This window comes from Triticum urartu, chromosome 7 (genome assembly GCF_003073215.2).
Source record: "Triticum urartu cultivar G1812 chromosome 7, Tu2.1, whole genome shotgun sequence".
Lineage (NCBI taxonomy): Eukaryota > Viridiplantae > Streptophyta > Magnoliopsida > Poales > Poaceae > Triticum > Triticum urartu.
In genome coordinates, this window is record NC_053028.1 from 679,509,430 (window position 1) to 679,525,934 (window position 16,505).

A 16,505-nucleotide genomic window follows, 5' to 3' on the forward strand; every position below is an offset into this window, starting at 1 on the left:
AAATGTTAGTACTCAAAACGTGCGACCAATAGTGTTCGTACTGAACTATGGTCACATATATTTAGGAAAGATGGTAAGATTTCTACTATTTCTCCTCAGTGCATCTTTTGCATACATTACTTTTTTAAGCTAAACTTCATTGCTAAGTATGTTACTATACGATGTTCTTCAACATGGACTCCCGATGAATGTTGTGCCTGATTGGATCGAGACTAAAGGTACCATGAATATTGTTAGCTTACGGCCAAGATATCCTACAGTGCACTTTAGTGCATTCAGGATTTCTATAGTGAGGAATGCTTAATAGTAAAAGACTGGAGCAAAATTGTGAACGATCACAGAGAAGTACTAGGGGGCAGCAATCAGAAGCGCAGCCCACGATTAGGAGATAGGTTCATCTGCATGCTCCAATATGATGAATCAGCAAAGCTATACATGTTCTATGCTATTTTACCTGAGAGAGAGAGCAGCAGGAGTGATTAATTAGCTAGTTCATGCTCTTAGTACTTGTCCTCTCATGTCCGTGTTCTTCGTCCTGAACTTAATCTCAAAGAGTGATTTGCTTTTGTGGTGTTATGAACGCTTATAATATCATTACCATGTTGAACTCGATGATATCTTTGCTATGAAAACTGTTGTTGGTGATGATATATGATGCAAGAGTTTTTATATTAATATGATGATGATGATGATGATGAGTTATTATATCATTTATGAACGAAACTGCATATTAGTTTCAACTGGATGGATTCTAGCTAAGTGATCAAGTATATGCCATATCCATATTAGGTGATCAAGTATATATAATATGAATATGCCATATACTTGATGACTTAGCTAGGATCCACGCATCCAGTCAAACTAATCTGCGGTACATTCACCTAATGATTTAACAACTCATTATAATGTAAAACAATCACTAAATTAAATTGAAAACACAAAATAAAAGTAAAAATAAAAAATAAAACCAACACACACCCAAACATTTAGTACCGGTTGGTGTTACCAACCGATACTAATGTCCTACGCGCCCACAGAGCTGGCTCGTGCCACGTAGTTGCCCTTTAGCACCGGTTCGTGCTGAACCGGTACTAAAGGGGGGGGGGGGCTTTAGTGCCCACAATTTAGTGCCGCTTACCTAACCGGCATTAAAGGGCCTTACGAACCGGTGCTATTGCCCGGTTCTGCACTAGTGTACCTAAGTTACCACAAGCCCCTTTCTCCTTATTAATTAGCTGCCATATAAGCAATCTTGTATTGAAATGTGTGATGTTACTAGTTAAGTTACTTCCATTGTGACTAGTCTTATGCCATGTGGCTCTGTGGTGCACTGTGCGTGCTGCAGGTGCAGCCGAGCAAGTCTGTTCCTATCCTGTTGTTGGTGCTACTACCGTTGCACGTCGTCAACCAGGATGGGCAGGCTAGTGCCAATGGCGCCACTACGATCGTGGCTGTTCGCTATCTCTGGCCTCCGGGTATGGAGGTGTCCATGTGCATGCACCTCACTGGATTCCTATTATTTATCGTACCTTGCAAAGTTGGAAGTGGACCGAACCTACACGCTTAAGGGATTACGGTATGTTGAGTTCTATAGGAGCTATGAATATGAGAAAATATTATCTAAAAAGTTTTAGGAATAAAAAAGATAGTTTTGGGAGAAACCGGAAGCATTTTAGGGTTACCGGAAGGGTTTCGGAGAATACCGGATAATACCATATAGGTGGAATTTGTACCTAATATAAATATAGGTGGAAATTTGATATCGGTACCACGACGTATGTTGACAGCCTAAAAAACCCGGACCTGAATGAAAAAACTCAATGAAACTATCAACTGCTTGCTGGTGAGCTTCTCCGATCCGGTTTGCTTCTTTCAATGAATCAAGTATAAAGAGAAAAAGAAAAAAGAGAAAAAATATTCACACGAATCTCAATATAAAATCAATGACATATGACTTAGATGTGCAATACTTATGGCACATGTAGATGTGCTTTAGCAAAATTGATATTTTTTAAAAAGAAGGCTCTTGCCCGGCTTTAGCGAACTGAAACCTTTAAAAGGTTTACAACAACTTAGTGACAAAATATGCAGAAAGATTCGATACAGACCCTATAGGGCCAACGACTCAAGAGCCAAAAACAAACGACAAACTAGAAATCCATGACGAAACGTCGATCGGCAAGCATGATCAACCACCCTGTTGGCCGCCGATCTCTCTAATTTGTAGTGCATTCCATAGAAAATCTAGCATCCATCCTAAAATAAATATTCATTCAGTACAAATCTGATAGGATTACAAAATATTTTATTAATGTGCATTATGGTCATTTATACAACCGTGATTTATGTGAGCTATATATACTGGCATTTATCTTGTCAAGTCGTGAATCTTTGTTCAACAGTCTATGCTTTTGTTTTCTCTAGGGAAAACAGTCCATGGCTTGTCTTTTGCAGAACCTTTTGTCATTTCTGTGGTTCTAGGTCAAATGTTAGAATCATCCCGACCGGCGGTGGGCCTGCTCTATGGCTTTTAACCTTTGACAGGCCAAATGATGGACTCCTGTTAGAGTTGTGTCGAATATAGTGTACAAGGTAGGTTACAGTTGGACTAGGAGTTGCATTGTATTTACATAGGATGTGGAGTTGTGTCCTAATAGGACACTTGTATCTAGGCCTCTCATATATAGCGGGGGTAGACACACGATGTAACCTATGCCAACATAATAGCACAGACGCGCAAGGGGGAGCCGGCGGCGTGTGCCGGCGCCTGGGTGGCCGGTGTGCGGTTTTGTGACGGTGTCACAGGGAGGAGCGCCCGTAGTAAGGCCCCGGGGATGCAGCCATATCGGTGAACCTCGTTAACAAATCTCGGTGTCGTGCTCGTGTGATTGCTTGGTCCTCGGATGATCAACGGTATTGCTTCGGATTTATTCTAACAAGTGGTATTATGAGCTAGGTCGTTTGGAGGTTGTGGATCGTTGGTCTAGAGGATGAAGAAGCAGTAACATGGTTGGATGTCTTGGCGGCGGCGAGTTGTAGTTGTTTGGTCGATTCGGTGATCAGACGAGTTCTGAGATCGGTTTAATCAATTCAGGCGTGAACTCGGAGAGATGCAATCGACGACGGCGGCGTGTCGCGCGCGACTGGCAGATAGCACATCGGTTCGGAGCGCTGGCTGCGAAAGTGCAAGGCAAGTGCGTGGGCTACGGCCCAGGTGGAGAAGCCGCACGGCTGCAGCAGGCGGGCAACTCACGGGCTGAACGGCAGCTGGTGGGCTCAGGTGTACGTGTCCGTATGCAAAGCAATCAGGCCAGGGCCGTGTACAAGGTACATGCATGAGATTTGTTTTGGATAAAAAGAGGACCGAGTCCTCACGTGACATACGACGCAAGGCAGCAGATTTTTTTGAGCGAAAGGAAAATCCGTCAAGCGATATTCATCCATTGGAATAGCAGGAGGCTGAGGCAAAGCAACAGATAGCATTGGAGGTTGAGCTAGAGCTACTACACGTTGAAGATCAAAAGCGTTTTGGTTGGAATTGCTATTAGTACGCGGAGGCTGTTCGTGTACTTGGGCATCGCGTTAATAGCTCGGATAATTTTTCACAGTCAGTCATACAAAGAACCATGGCGCCAACGGGTACTAGATTTGAGGTGAAGAAGTTCACGGAATTGAAAATCTTGGGTTATGGCAGATAAGGGTGAAAGATTTGTTGGCACAATAGGGATGCTTGAAGGCGTTGCAGGAAGCCAAGCCAGCTAAGATGGAATTATCATGTGATGGATGAAAATTCGTGGAAGACGATTTGGGAGCCTCGAGCGTGTCATGCAGTCGGAGAAGTTCGGCTTGGTTGGACTAGATAGTCTGACGGATCGACGTGAGTCGGTTGATACAGAAGATGGTGATGGGATCGGCGATGACGACATAGGCGCGTGATGCTGATGGTGACTGACTTCTAGGCGTGGAAACACGCGGCACGGGCCCAGAGGGCTTGTGTGGCTTCGACAAGACTATGGCGCGGGGTTGATTCAAGGTGGTGTATACACAGAGCTTGGAGTCGATGAGGCGCAGGGGTGGACTGATCATCTACCATGAAGTCATGTTGAAGGTGGAGCTGGATTGAGGGGCTATGGCGTAAGAGCTCAGAGAATCGAAGCCTATTCAGCGGAAAAAAGCGAGGGACGCGTAGTTCGGACTAGAGCCCAGTGGTCTGATGGAAGCGTGAAACTCGTCATCGGTCGGTTATGATCGATGGTACTCTGCAGTGGGGGTTGAGTGGTGTGGGTTCGCGGCCCTTGAGACTCAACCGGGACAGCGGAGGCTCGACGCGGTAATAGCGGCGAGGCGTGCGGTATGCACGGACATGGAGACGGGCCAGGGCTCTGGTGGTCATACATGTGGTGAGACAACTGCGAATTTGACTCAGGATGACTACAAGCAATGGTGAAATTCTTTCAAGTTTCAGACAGGCGGTCAAGAAAAGAGCGGTGATGTTGAGTTCAGGTAACTCTTATGTTTGACATCCAATATGTGAATTGTTCACTTTCACGCAGGCAGTGATCAGTGTGTGATGGCGTTGGACTGATACTCTGGAAGTTGGGAGCACAAACAAGAGTAACAAGAAACTTAATTTTGCTCGAGTGTTGACAGTGGTCAAGAAAAGAAGGGACTACAAGTTGCAGGTGGAGTCATATGGAGTAGCAGCGGTACTCATGAGATAAGCTCAGGTCCAATGTATATGGAAGTTTGACGCATTGACGAATTCAAAGTGGTGGAGAATATTCGCCAAGGTGGAGTTTGTTAGAGTTGTGTCGAATATAATGTACAAGGTAGGTTACAATTGGACTAGGAGTTGTATTGTGTTTACATAGGATGTGGAGTTGTGTCCTAATAGGACACTTGTATCCCTCTCATATATAGCGGGGGTAGACACACGATGTAACCTATGCCAACATAATAGCACAGGCGTGCAAGGGGGAGCCGGCGACGTGTGCCGGCGTCCGGGTGGCCGGTGTACGGTATTGTGACGGTGTCACGGGGAGGAGCGCCCGTAGTAAGGCTCCGGGGATGTAGCCATATCGGTGAACCTCGTTAACAAATTTTGGTGTCGTGCTCGTGTGATTGCTTGATCTTCGGATGATCAACGGTATGTCTCGAATTTATTCTAACAGCTCCAATAATAGCCCCATCAGCTTGCATAGAGTGTAGATTCCACCACTGGCGTGTGTGCTCTGGGCCAGCTAGTGAAACCAGAGATGAGGCAAGCTCAACCGGCAATGAAACAGGAGGCTTCCCATCGAAGGCAGGTAACCCCTGATTGCATAGCGAAATTTAATGTTGATGTAGCAGTTGTGCGTAGCCGACATGGAGGTGCAGTCGCGGCAGTGTGCCGCGATCATAGTGGGCTGTATCTAGGTTCATCGGCTGTGGTACCGAGGGACCAGCGATCTGTTGATCTTGGCGACTTGCATGTAGGGAGGCGCTGGTTCTAGAAGACCTTTTTTTTAAAGGATAAATCCCAGATCTCTGCATATGGACGATGCATGTAGCCATATTATTAACTATTCTTAAAGATTATACAAAGTAATACATCAGTCAATCTGAAGCCACCATCTAGGCAACACCTGTTGCTACTTCTATCCCTTTGATGAAGGTGCGCCGAATATCCGGGTCTAATACCAAATGGACATCGCACCAAATCCTAACATCTATAGCCGGATGCCCCGGCCCAGCCACACACTGGGACTGGGTCCCATACCGGTCCAACGCACTCTCAGAGGCCGCCGCCGCCATCTTCCACCGGTCCATCTCCAGAATAGGAACTGACACATCGACCTTGCCTGGCCTGCCGTTGACGCCACCACTATGCCAGACAACTCCACCATCCTGCACGTATCCGTTCACACGCGCCCGTCGCCGAACCTCGGCAGCATCATCTGTGGGCCTTGCGGTGGATGTGACAACGCTCCTCTGCTTGTCCCGTCCAACCGGCACTTACTCCAAAACGATGCCCCCGGGAGGGACAACATCATCGAAGGCGCCATCGTCGTCCTATCCTGTAGATCCAGATCTAGGGTTTCCCCCGAAGCATCAAGAGTGGGGTGCCATGACCTGCAACAACGATGCCTCGAGAAGGGAACGACGGCATACACGCCGCCATCGTCCGCCATGACCAAAGTCGGCGCGATTTTCACCGGATGTCGTGTCACCCCGATCTCGCAGCTAACCGGATCTGAGTAGAGCCTCACCGTGAAGATGAACGGTGCCACCGGAACGCCGACAGGGAGCCTCCAGCTGCCCCTCACCGGTCCCTCCACGCGTCATTGGCCGGCCAAAGCCACGCGGAGATGGATCTGGCCGGGACTCCAAATCCACGGCCACCAGCAGATCCCAACTGTAGGTAGAGGAACCAGCCCCACCCGCAAGCTGAGAAACGCTAGCCACCGTCGCTCAGTCGGAGCCGCCTGCTTCCCGGGAGTACCGCGGCTAACTGCCCGCCCAGGCGCCTTTGGTGACGGGCTCGCCGCCATCGCCACCACTGCAGACCTAGCCGGAGGCAGTGGAGGCCGGATTTGGAGACCGGCGGTGCGTAGGGTTTGGGACCCCTGGCGTCGCCCAGGGGAGGCGACACGAGGGTGTACGAGGGGATCTTAGTAATTCGTAATCGGTCGCCGTACACAAGGACAGGCCCTAGCAGAAGACCTACACATACAACATATGAAGGTGGTGTCAGACTGCCTGGGTGTGGTCAATGATATAAACCAGGGGACAGGAGGTTCCCATTCGGCCATTGTACATGAAATAGCGAGATGTAGAACTAGCTTTACTGTATGTTCTTTTTGTTCATGAACGTAGGAATCTAAAATCACGCTCTGCCCCCGCGTCACTCTTTCTGGGCGACACGGGCGGCGGCGCCATCCCCCGCCTAACCTTCCCTCTCCTCCTGCCTTTCCCTCCCGCCGTCGCCAGAGGACGTCTTCGGCGAAGCTAATGCGGCTGACGGCGGTGGCGGGGCCCCTGCTTGTGCCTGATCTTCCCGAGGACAGAGGACACGAAGAGATCAAATCGATCTATGATTGCCACTCAAAGCCAGATTTGCTTGTACACAGGTACGTCTACTCGGCTAGACGTGCATGTGTTCCCACGCAAGAAATCAATCAAGCTGTCTTTGCGCTTGGTTGAGGCTAGCACCTACGTGTTGAGTTCTCATCGACGGCGACGGATTCAAGCGGTGCTTCATGGCTGTTGGTGGCTGCCAAGCCAGCTATGGTGTCGTCAGCGGTTAGATCTTGCCACTTGTACGTCGCCGCGCTTCTCCGGCTGTAAATTGGGTGCACGGGCTCCCTCTCATGCTGGGATGCAAAGCTGTCGCTGGTATGGCTGCTATGTCTGGATTTGATGCACTGCTGGGCTCCGTCTCGCCCCGGCAGCAGCCTCGATGTGGATTGCAGTGACCACCGAGATTTCAGCGGTGAGATGCAAACTATAGACGCCGGCTTGACGCAGAGGAATGGTGGTGCAGCGGCGACTGATATGTAGCTGCTGGGATCGTGGAAAAGTGTGGTGGTGACAACACTTGAGTGACTTTATGATGCTACTCGAGCACCTGGTCTCGAGCTCCGAGGTGAAAGCCTAGGTGACCTGAGTTGGTCATGCCTAGCAATGGCGATGTTTTTACATCGTTACCTTGTTGAAGGCATTGCTCGGATATGCTTGGACTATTTCTTCAGGGTGAAAATCTAGATTCTGATCTTGAGTGGTTGGATCCGGTGACGGCGGCTATTGAGCGTCGCTCCCTTCTTGAAGGCGTTGCTGTTGAAGAACTTTGTCGCTCGTGTGGTGTCATGAGATGGTTGGTGCGAATACGGTCATCGATGTAGTTTGCCAATTATGGATCTGATCTCTTTGATGTCTTTTTTTCGCCTACGCATAGCTTTGGTCTTATATGACTTTGCTATTTAGTGGTGTGTTTTTGTGTGCGTGTGTTGGTGTTGGCTGTGTGCATCCTAGATATGCAGAGGCCGGGTGTTCTCATTGTGTTTGTATTCTCTTGATGCTTCATTATGAGCCAATAAAATTCACCCTTTGTCGAAAAAAAGGAATCATAAATTTGAGGCACATAATCTCGCCAAGTTTGCTTGTAATCTCGGCATCGGCAGACATGTTTGGTTGGGCTCCCGTCATGACCCAAATCTTGTACCTATGAACATTGTTATAGGTCAATAAAGTGGTGAGTTTTCTCTCTCAAAAAAAAAAAACCACTGCGTGTGTGTTCTGCTGGATTCAGCTTGGAAAACGTAGATTTTTTTTCCATTTTAATGTAGGAGCTGACTCATTGCTCGCCGTGTAGTCTTGCCTAGGCTGGTTCAGTGCGTGTATGCTCGTTCGTTGGGGGACATGATGAGGTGGGAGTAGATTGCATGGGGTGCAACTCGGATCTTGAGATGAAATGATTGGCTGAATCTATGAGAGTGAGGGGAGACAAGTCGAAAAAAGTGAAGGAGAATTATGAAAGCTCATCATATCTCATGGCTACTCCTTTTCTATTGATACTAGCGTACATCATGAGTAACGAAACTATGTGAAGGACTATTATGGAAGCTCAGTCATAGCTCATACTCCAATAATTCAAAACGGTTCGCAGGCTCATCCACACTCGGTGAATAATAAATTAAAAAACTCCGATTTTTTAGTCATCCAAGATGCTCATGCACGCAAGGTGTGTACAAAATTTCAGATTGTTTGGACATCTGAGGAGCTCGTGTTAAAAACTAAATCGGCTCCAAATAGTGTTCAAAGTTTCTTGGACACCCGAAATTTATTTTTTTGGCACGAGCTCCTCAGATCTTCAAATACCATGAATTTCTGGATGCCCGTTGCGCACATGAGCATCTTGGATGCTTAAAAATTTCAGAATTTTTATGAACATTTTGTAATTTTACTGTTCACACATGGGTTGCATAATAGCCTATATTGAGAGTAAAACAATTGTGGGTGGGGGGTGGGGGGTGTGGGGTGGGGTGGAGAGCTCTGTTGATCAACTAGAAATAAAATGACAATCAATGAAGATGAAGTCATGCTTAAAGATCTAACGAAAATATATTTTGGAGCACCATGCCAGGCTTATGTTTGTTCTACAAAACATACATTGTATCTACTCATGGCGAAATATTTTCTCGGTGAGAGGCGATGTTTTCGTCGAAACGAGCCACATCTGCTGGTTTTGGAATTCTTGAAGTTCTGAGACCATGATCTTCAGTAAGCGTTATTTGAGTGCATGTGGTGGTGTGGTGGCGTGTTTTACGCTGTAGCCCGTGCATTGAAAAAGAATGACAAGCAGAAATAGGAACATCTACAAAGATGATACGAATATCTCCTTCAGCATGTGATGCTACCGGTTCACACACGTAGAGCGTATTTACTTGGATGTGATGGTACTCCTACCGCCATGACGTGCTGTGTTATTACGAGTGGACAAGGCTAAAACAGGGCAAGGGACCCATCACCCGCGCAGTGCCTTGTGCTCCGGGGAATTCTCCTCTCGGGCGGGCTACCTAGTCATTGATCGAGAACACACGAGATTCAACAGGGACAAGACAGGCACTTTCTTGGACCCCGGCCGCTTTGCTCTTGTCACGGCATCTCGTTTCCTTCGTTTTCGGCAGGGGCTTTCGTCGGCGACGACGACGCCGTGTCGTGCCTCGCGTACACGATGCGATGCGGACGCGGCTGGTCAAATTCGGATCAGCCGCATTGTGTGGCCGGCGAGAGAATGCCGGCATTGCGTTGTGGCTTACCCTCGAGCGAGTCGCCTTGGCTGGTCGTCTCCAAGCTCTTGTGTAAAGAAAATACGTCCAGCCAGTCAGTAGTGTATTGATGGATGGGCTGTCAGATTTGGCGCGTCTCACGTCGCCGGGTAAAATCATCTGGGTCCGTCCATTGCATCCATGGCTGAAGAACAGAGGCGGATTCAGACTGAAAATTAACCGATGTCCACATAGAAAAACATATGCCTACATATCAAATAATTAATGACCTACACATTAAATCAATGGATTATATTAAGCAAGTGCATATTGGACCCGGTGCCAGTGAAACCGGCTAGCTGTACATAGCTATGCCCCTGCTGAAGAACAAGACAAGAGTATATACTCCTCCTATTTAAATCAAGTTTACCCCTATGTAACATTAGGATTTGCTAAATCTCAATCCAGTGAGACTTAACCAAGTCGAAGTCGATGCTTTATTCGTGAGATATTATGTGAAGATCCGTGCAAAAATTTCTATTAAACTTCTTTTTTTATATGTTCGGTGACTTGACTGAGACTTGATTAAGTCTCAATTGACTAAGATTTAGCCACACATTTTCAGCTAATTCACTCATCCCCTGAATTTCAGTCGGGTCGGCCTGTTCCTCCCTCTAACCCCAATCACAATCATCGACGTTGATTTACGCAAGGGCACTTCTAACCGATCCCAAATAAGGTCGTAAGGGAGGATAAATTCAATTATCCTCCCTTGCGATGCACCTAGCTGATCCCTTATCCGTTGTAGTGGAGTAAAAATTATCCTCCACCTCCCCAATGCCCCCTCCCCCCCAAATCTCTCTAAATATGCTCACTTCCGCCGTGGCCGAGTAAAACTGGCGCATCTCTTTCTCCCACGTCCGCGCTGCCCTGTCTCCCACTGCCACAGTCACCATGCCCCGCCGCCACCACCAGTGATCGTCCCTCTAGCCGAAATGGATAGCTCAGGCCCTTCCCTCACCCCGCCAGCCACACAGAGCCAGACAAGCTCGAAAGCCAATGGCAGCGGCATCGTTGCTTGCCGAGGCGCCGTGAAGAAGAAGATGAAGAAGGCCACAACGGCGCCTCGTCCAAGGCGACGCCTTGTGCAGCTAGTCTGGCACCCCCTAGGCCACTGCTCCGGCGCGGGCAGCGGCCAGAGCTGGCAACAAGCATCACGGCCGCCAAGTGCTCGATGAAATGCCTGCAAGGTAAAGAAAAGTCTCGCGTCTTATTGGTGGCCGATGGTGATGTTGTTTTCTTTATTGTTGTAGTGCGGAGATGAACACAACTGAATTCCTCACGTCTTTGGTGTCCTTGGCCACTGTTGGACTTGATGAGCTCAAACGACTCCTTTTGGCATCATTCGGAGGCGACCCAGGACATGAAGCAAGAGGTGGCCAAGGAGGAGGGGTCCCAAGACAGTTATGTTATGTATGTTTTAAATATAATATTCTCATGATATATATTGCATAGTGTTTGAAGTTGATGCTGGTAGGACATAATCAACATAATTTTGGTTTTTACTTCACTACTATAGTGGATCGGCTAGGTGCGGCCATCGTTGGTGAACTAAAAATTTATACCGGGTGATTAGGATCTGATTGGCTGAAATTAAATTATGTGAGGCAGGTCCATCACTGAAAATAGAGGGGCCAACTAGATGAGGACACATAGGGATGAGTACACGTAGGAGGGTCCGTAGAGTCCGCTGTGTATTATCGGGGGTTAGAAATGCCCTAAGTCTAGGATTGCTCATGTGGTGCACACGACCGTCTCGTGTCTCTCACGCACCCGCGCCTTCTTAAACCCCACACAGCACCACACGAGCACAGTGACGCGAGCGAGCGGGCAAGCTGCAGAGAGGGCAAAAATGGCAGCCTCTTCGACGCTCCCCGTGGTCGTCCCGGCGCTGCTCCTCCTCCTCGCCTCGGCGTTCGCGCCAGCAACAGCAGCGAGCCCCTCCAAGCGCCCCACCCATCAGCCTCTTCTTTTCCCCGTGGGACTCGCTCCCCTGCATCAGAAGCAGTGGAGCGGCAGGTACGCCACCGCCGCCGTCACGGCCTCAGCCGCAGCGGCGACGGACAACGGCACGGCGAACCCGTTTACGGCGCACTACTTCCTGCAGGAGCTGGACCACTTCACCTTCACGCCCAACTCCTCCCACGTCTTCTCCCAGAAGTACCTCCTCAACGACACCTTCTGGCGGCGGAAACCCACCGCGGGGCCGCTGTTCGTGTACACCGGCAACGAGGGCGAAATCGAGTGGTTCACCACCAACACCGGCTTCATGTTCGACATCGCGCCAGAGTTCGGCGCGCTCCTCGTCTTCATCGAGGTACCCTTTCTGCCTGCCACATATATCCTCCGCTATGGCTGATATCATCGGTGACCAGTGACCACTGACCGGCCCCTCGTCCAAAATTTAGTTGTCCTATTGGTTCCCTCTAGACAAGACACCATTGAGCAGCAACCACTTTTAAAAGCAGTTTGGTTGTCCTATACTAATCAGTAACAGCAATCACTTTCATGTTCAACTTGTTTGAAATTTGTCAGCATCGGTTCTACGGGGAGTCGATGCCGTTCGGGGACGGCCCATACAGCTCGCCCGACACGCTGGGCTACCTGACGTCCACGCAGGCGCTCGCCGACTTCGCCGTTCTCATCACCAGCCTCAAGCAGAACCTCTCGGCCGTCGACGCACCCGTGGTCGTCTTCGGCGGCTCCTATGGGGGCAGTAAGTCCATCACCGGCACGTCTACGTGTATTAATTATATCATGCGTGCGACGTGAGGGCGGACAAATTTTTTGTGTGAAAATTAGGATTAGCTAATCTACACTAATTGATAATGTTGTCAGAGGAGTAAATGATTTTTTAAGCCTGTTGGTTCTAGTGCTGGCTGCATGGTTCAGGCTCAAGTATCCTCATGTCGCCATGGGAGCAGTGGCATCATCTGCACCGATCCTGCAGTTCGACGACATCACCCCGTGGTCTAGCTTCTACGACGCCGTCTCGCAGGACTTCAAGGTAACAATGGGAATTAATCACTACTACTGCAATAACATCATCGTGCTTTTTTTTCATTTTCTCAAAAATAAGTTGGTCAAAAGAATTTCGGGATGGATCATGGATGGCCCAGTTTCACCTGTCAAATTATTGGTCTTGAGCTACGTCCGTCTGGTGCAAACTTATCGGCGATGTCAGCTCTGAATTACTATTAGTACTGAATTTCACTTGTTTTCGTGCTGTCATTACCCTGGCGGCACCTTAGCGGATTATGAATTGGTGATGGTGCTTTTCTTCATGAGCATGTAGCTAACTGGTTTTTTTATTAGAATTTCTCATGAAAATAATACATGGAATTTAAGTGCGTGATTGAAATGGCTAGTGAAGTAATGATTCAGTTTTTGATTAGTTTGATTGAGACGCTCAACCGCACCGAAGAGCTATTACTAATATGGTAGAGACAAGATATAAACTCCTCACTTGTATGCAAATTGATGTATTTTGTTCATCATTGATGCCTGATGACACAGCTATTATTGATATGGTAGAGACAAGATATAAGGTCCTCACTTGTATGCAAATTGATGTATTTTGTACATCATTGATGCCTGATGACACAGCTATTACTAGTACGGTAGAGACAAGATATGACAAGGGAAAGGAACGACGAGTCACTTTGTAGTGGCATCTTTGTCTGATTGATGCTTGATTAATAGCTGTCCCATGTCAACTTTCCAAAAAGATAAATGTATTTGTGACATCCAACTAATTTTGCAGTCTGAGAGCCCGAATTGCTTCAGTGTCATCAAGGCGGTCTGGGATGTGCTTGATGATCGGGGATTCAACCACACAGGCCTCTTGGAGCTCAGCAAAACATTTAGGGCCTGCAAGTAAGCTTTGTGCAACTGATAAATTTTTTTGACTGAAAACTGTTGGGGAGAAGCCCACAGTATAAAATTCATTACTGTAGGAAGAAAAATAAGAGATTAAGACTGCAAGTATTTTTTTTCTATGTGTGAAGTGTAAGTAAAGCAAACAAATAGCCAAACCTTGTAGGCAAGAAATACATGAAAAGAGATGACTTGCAGGCTTAGAAAATATATATACATTAAGTCCAAAGGATACACACTCTGCTCAGCTGCATACATGGCTGAACATGAAAGCCTCATCTTGACAAGATTACCCGAGTGGTGAACTAATGAACAGTTGGACAAATGGGCGATGACTCGGGCTCGTGACGTTGTGTTATCCCTTAACTTTTAGGACCGTGCAGTCCGCTGATTCGCTGAGTAACTGGCTATGGAATGCGTTCACCTACACCGCCATGGTGGACTATCCAACCCCAGCCAATTTCATGATGAATCTGCCTGCTTACCCTGTGAAGGAGGTTAGCCACTTGTAACCTAACTTATAATCCTTACTCTCGCCTGCATTACTACATGAAATGAATCATGAATGAGGAGAGAAACATGAGTTTCAGAGCTACGAAACTGGCTACGAAACATAAGTTTGAAGTTCATATGTTGTTTCATTTTCGAGAAACAAAAAAGAGAAATCTTGTTGTTGTTAGTTAGTTGGAGAGTACGGATCTCAAAGCAAGGCTGGAGGGTTGAGGATAAGAGGTTCTATGTAGCCTGAGCTACAAAGGAACTTTACCTTTATTCCCTTCTGCTCAGCATATAATTCCCCTAACATTTCTGCAGATGTGTAAGATCATTGATTCTTTTCCCGCGGGAGCAGATGTCGTCGACAAAGCTTTCGCCGCGGCGAGCCTGTACTACAATTACACAGGCGACCAGAAGTGCTTCCAGGTGGAAGGTGATGATGACCCTCATGATCTCGACGGCTGGGGATGGCAGGTACAAGACTTAATCACATACATATGTATGTTGTGTACTGGTGACACATGACATGATGCCTGAGATGATCATATATGTGTTTTCTTAAACAAACTCTTGTGCAGGCCTGCACAGAGATGGTCATGCCAATGACGGTGTCGAACGAGAGCATGTTCCCACCGGACAGCTTCAATTACGAGAATATGTCTGAGGACTGCCTTCTGTACTACGGAGTTCGTCCGAGGATGCACTGGATCACCACTGAATATGGTGGTCATGTAAGTTTTTGTTTCAGATTTTCAGTGTTTACATAAGAACCGTCAGCAGCAACATGTTTTGTGGTTGCATGTGCTTATGTGGTACTGCATTGCACAACCCACTGCAGAAAATTGACAAGGTTCTCAAGAAGTTTGGGAGCAACATCATCTTCTCCAACGGGATGCGAGACCCATGGAGTCGAGGCGGGTAGGAGTAAAAGATTTCACCATCTGAGTTATTCGTGATGATAGTTTCAACCATTCAGGTAACAACTTTACCACAGTAAAAAATACTAACAGCCTTCCTTCCGAACCGCTATCAGGGTGCTCAAGAACATATCATCCAGCATCATTGCTCTTGTCACCGAGAAAGGTAAACATGAAGTTGCAGAAAATAAGCAAGGTCAAAAGTACTCTGAAACTTACTTACGTATGACTACTTCTTTTGTGGTGGTGATGTTCAGGGGCCCATCATTTGGACTTGAGATCTGCAACCAAGGATGATCCAGACTGGGTTGTAGAACAAAGGAGACAGGAAGTTGAGATCATACGTGGATGGATAGATCAGTATAACAAGGACATTGAACAGATGTGGCAGTAAGAGGGCGCCCTTGATCTTCGCAGTCTGGGAAAATAAATGTGGCTACATGTAAAATATAAGGATTTTCCTTTATTCGACATGGCGATAAGAAAAAAAAATCAAGATGATAATGTATTATTGCAACTTCAAATTCAAGAAGACAACAGAGATTCTTGAACTTAAGCAGTCATACGCGAACCATAAATGCACGCTGTTGTGGTGAACATTGAATTTAGGGACAGACATGTCTTTGTCCCTGCAGATAATTTAGTTACAATCCACGTTTACACACGGGGCACCGTGCTCCACCCCTAGAGCTCCTCGTAGAATGCCTGCTTGTCTCCATACCTTACACTCGCTCACTATCCATTGCAGTACCGCATTGTGATTCGGGGTTGCTCCCTCGAACATAATGGCGTTCCGGTGTTTGCATATCTCCCACATATGCTTAGGAGGCAAAGCGTGCGCATCCTTCTTCCTTGCTGACCGTTGCCGCCGTGGCGTGTGCACCAAACGCCTAGGCATTCACCCGGCAATGGAGCTCTGCTGATCAAACCTAGTGCTGCGAACACCGTCGTCCACACTTCCTTCCTGAATGGGCATTCCATATAGTAGATGGGTGATGGTCTCTTCGTGGTCTCCACACAGGGGATAAGCATCTTGGTGCGGCAACCCTCGCCGGGCCAACCTATCGGACGTCCAGCATGTTCCTCTGGTCCTGTTCCGCCATGGTTGCTCGATCGGGTCATGTTTTCCACCAGTGTGGAGTGGAGTGACCAAACAACGACATGCAATACCTTCGATCGTGACAAGGCTGAAATCATATTGGCCGAGGGGGGGTATTCTTCTGCTGTCCAGCATCCTACGACTCATATCGCTTTATTTGAACTCTGTTTCTATGTGACAACTATACTTGAGATGTCTGCTAGCAGAATGCTGCTTCTGGTCTTGATGTCGCTTTTTACCGTCGTCGTTTTTTTCCACATCCTACATAACGATGCTGGATGATCCTTGAGTTGAGATCCATCCGAAGTTAGG

General features: G+C 47.6%; 1 protein-coding gene across 1 annotated transcript; it reads left to right on the forward strand.

The window, feature by feature from the left end:
• Positions 1–11,586: 11,586 nt before the first annotated feature.
• On the forward strand, positions 11,587–15,657 carry LOC125518079 (lysosomal Pro-X carboxypeptidase-like). The gene is made up of 10 exons (XM_048683024.1): positions 11,587–12,123; positions 12,342–12,522; positions 12,680–12,813; positions 13,570–13,682; positions 14,056–14,179; positions 14,496–14,651; positions 14,756–14,908; positions 15,016–15,095; positions 15,211–15,260; positions 15,352–15,657. Exons 1-10 carry the CDS (start codon positions 11,659–11,661, stop codon positions 15,486–15,488), a joined length of 1,593 nt encoding a protein of 530 aa, XP_048538981.1. The 5' UTR covers positions 11,587–11,658; the 3' UTR covers positions 15,489–15,657.
• The last annotated feature ends 848 nt before the right edge of the window (positions 15,658–16,505 follow it).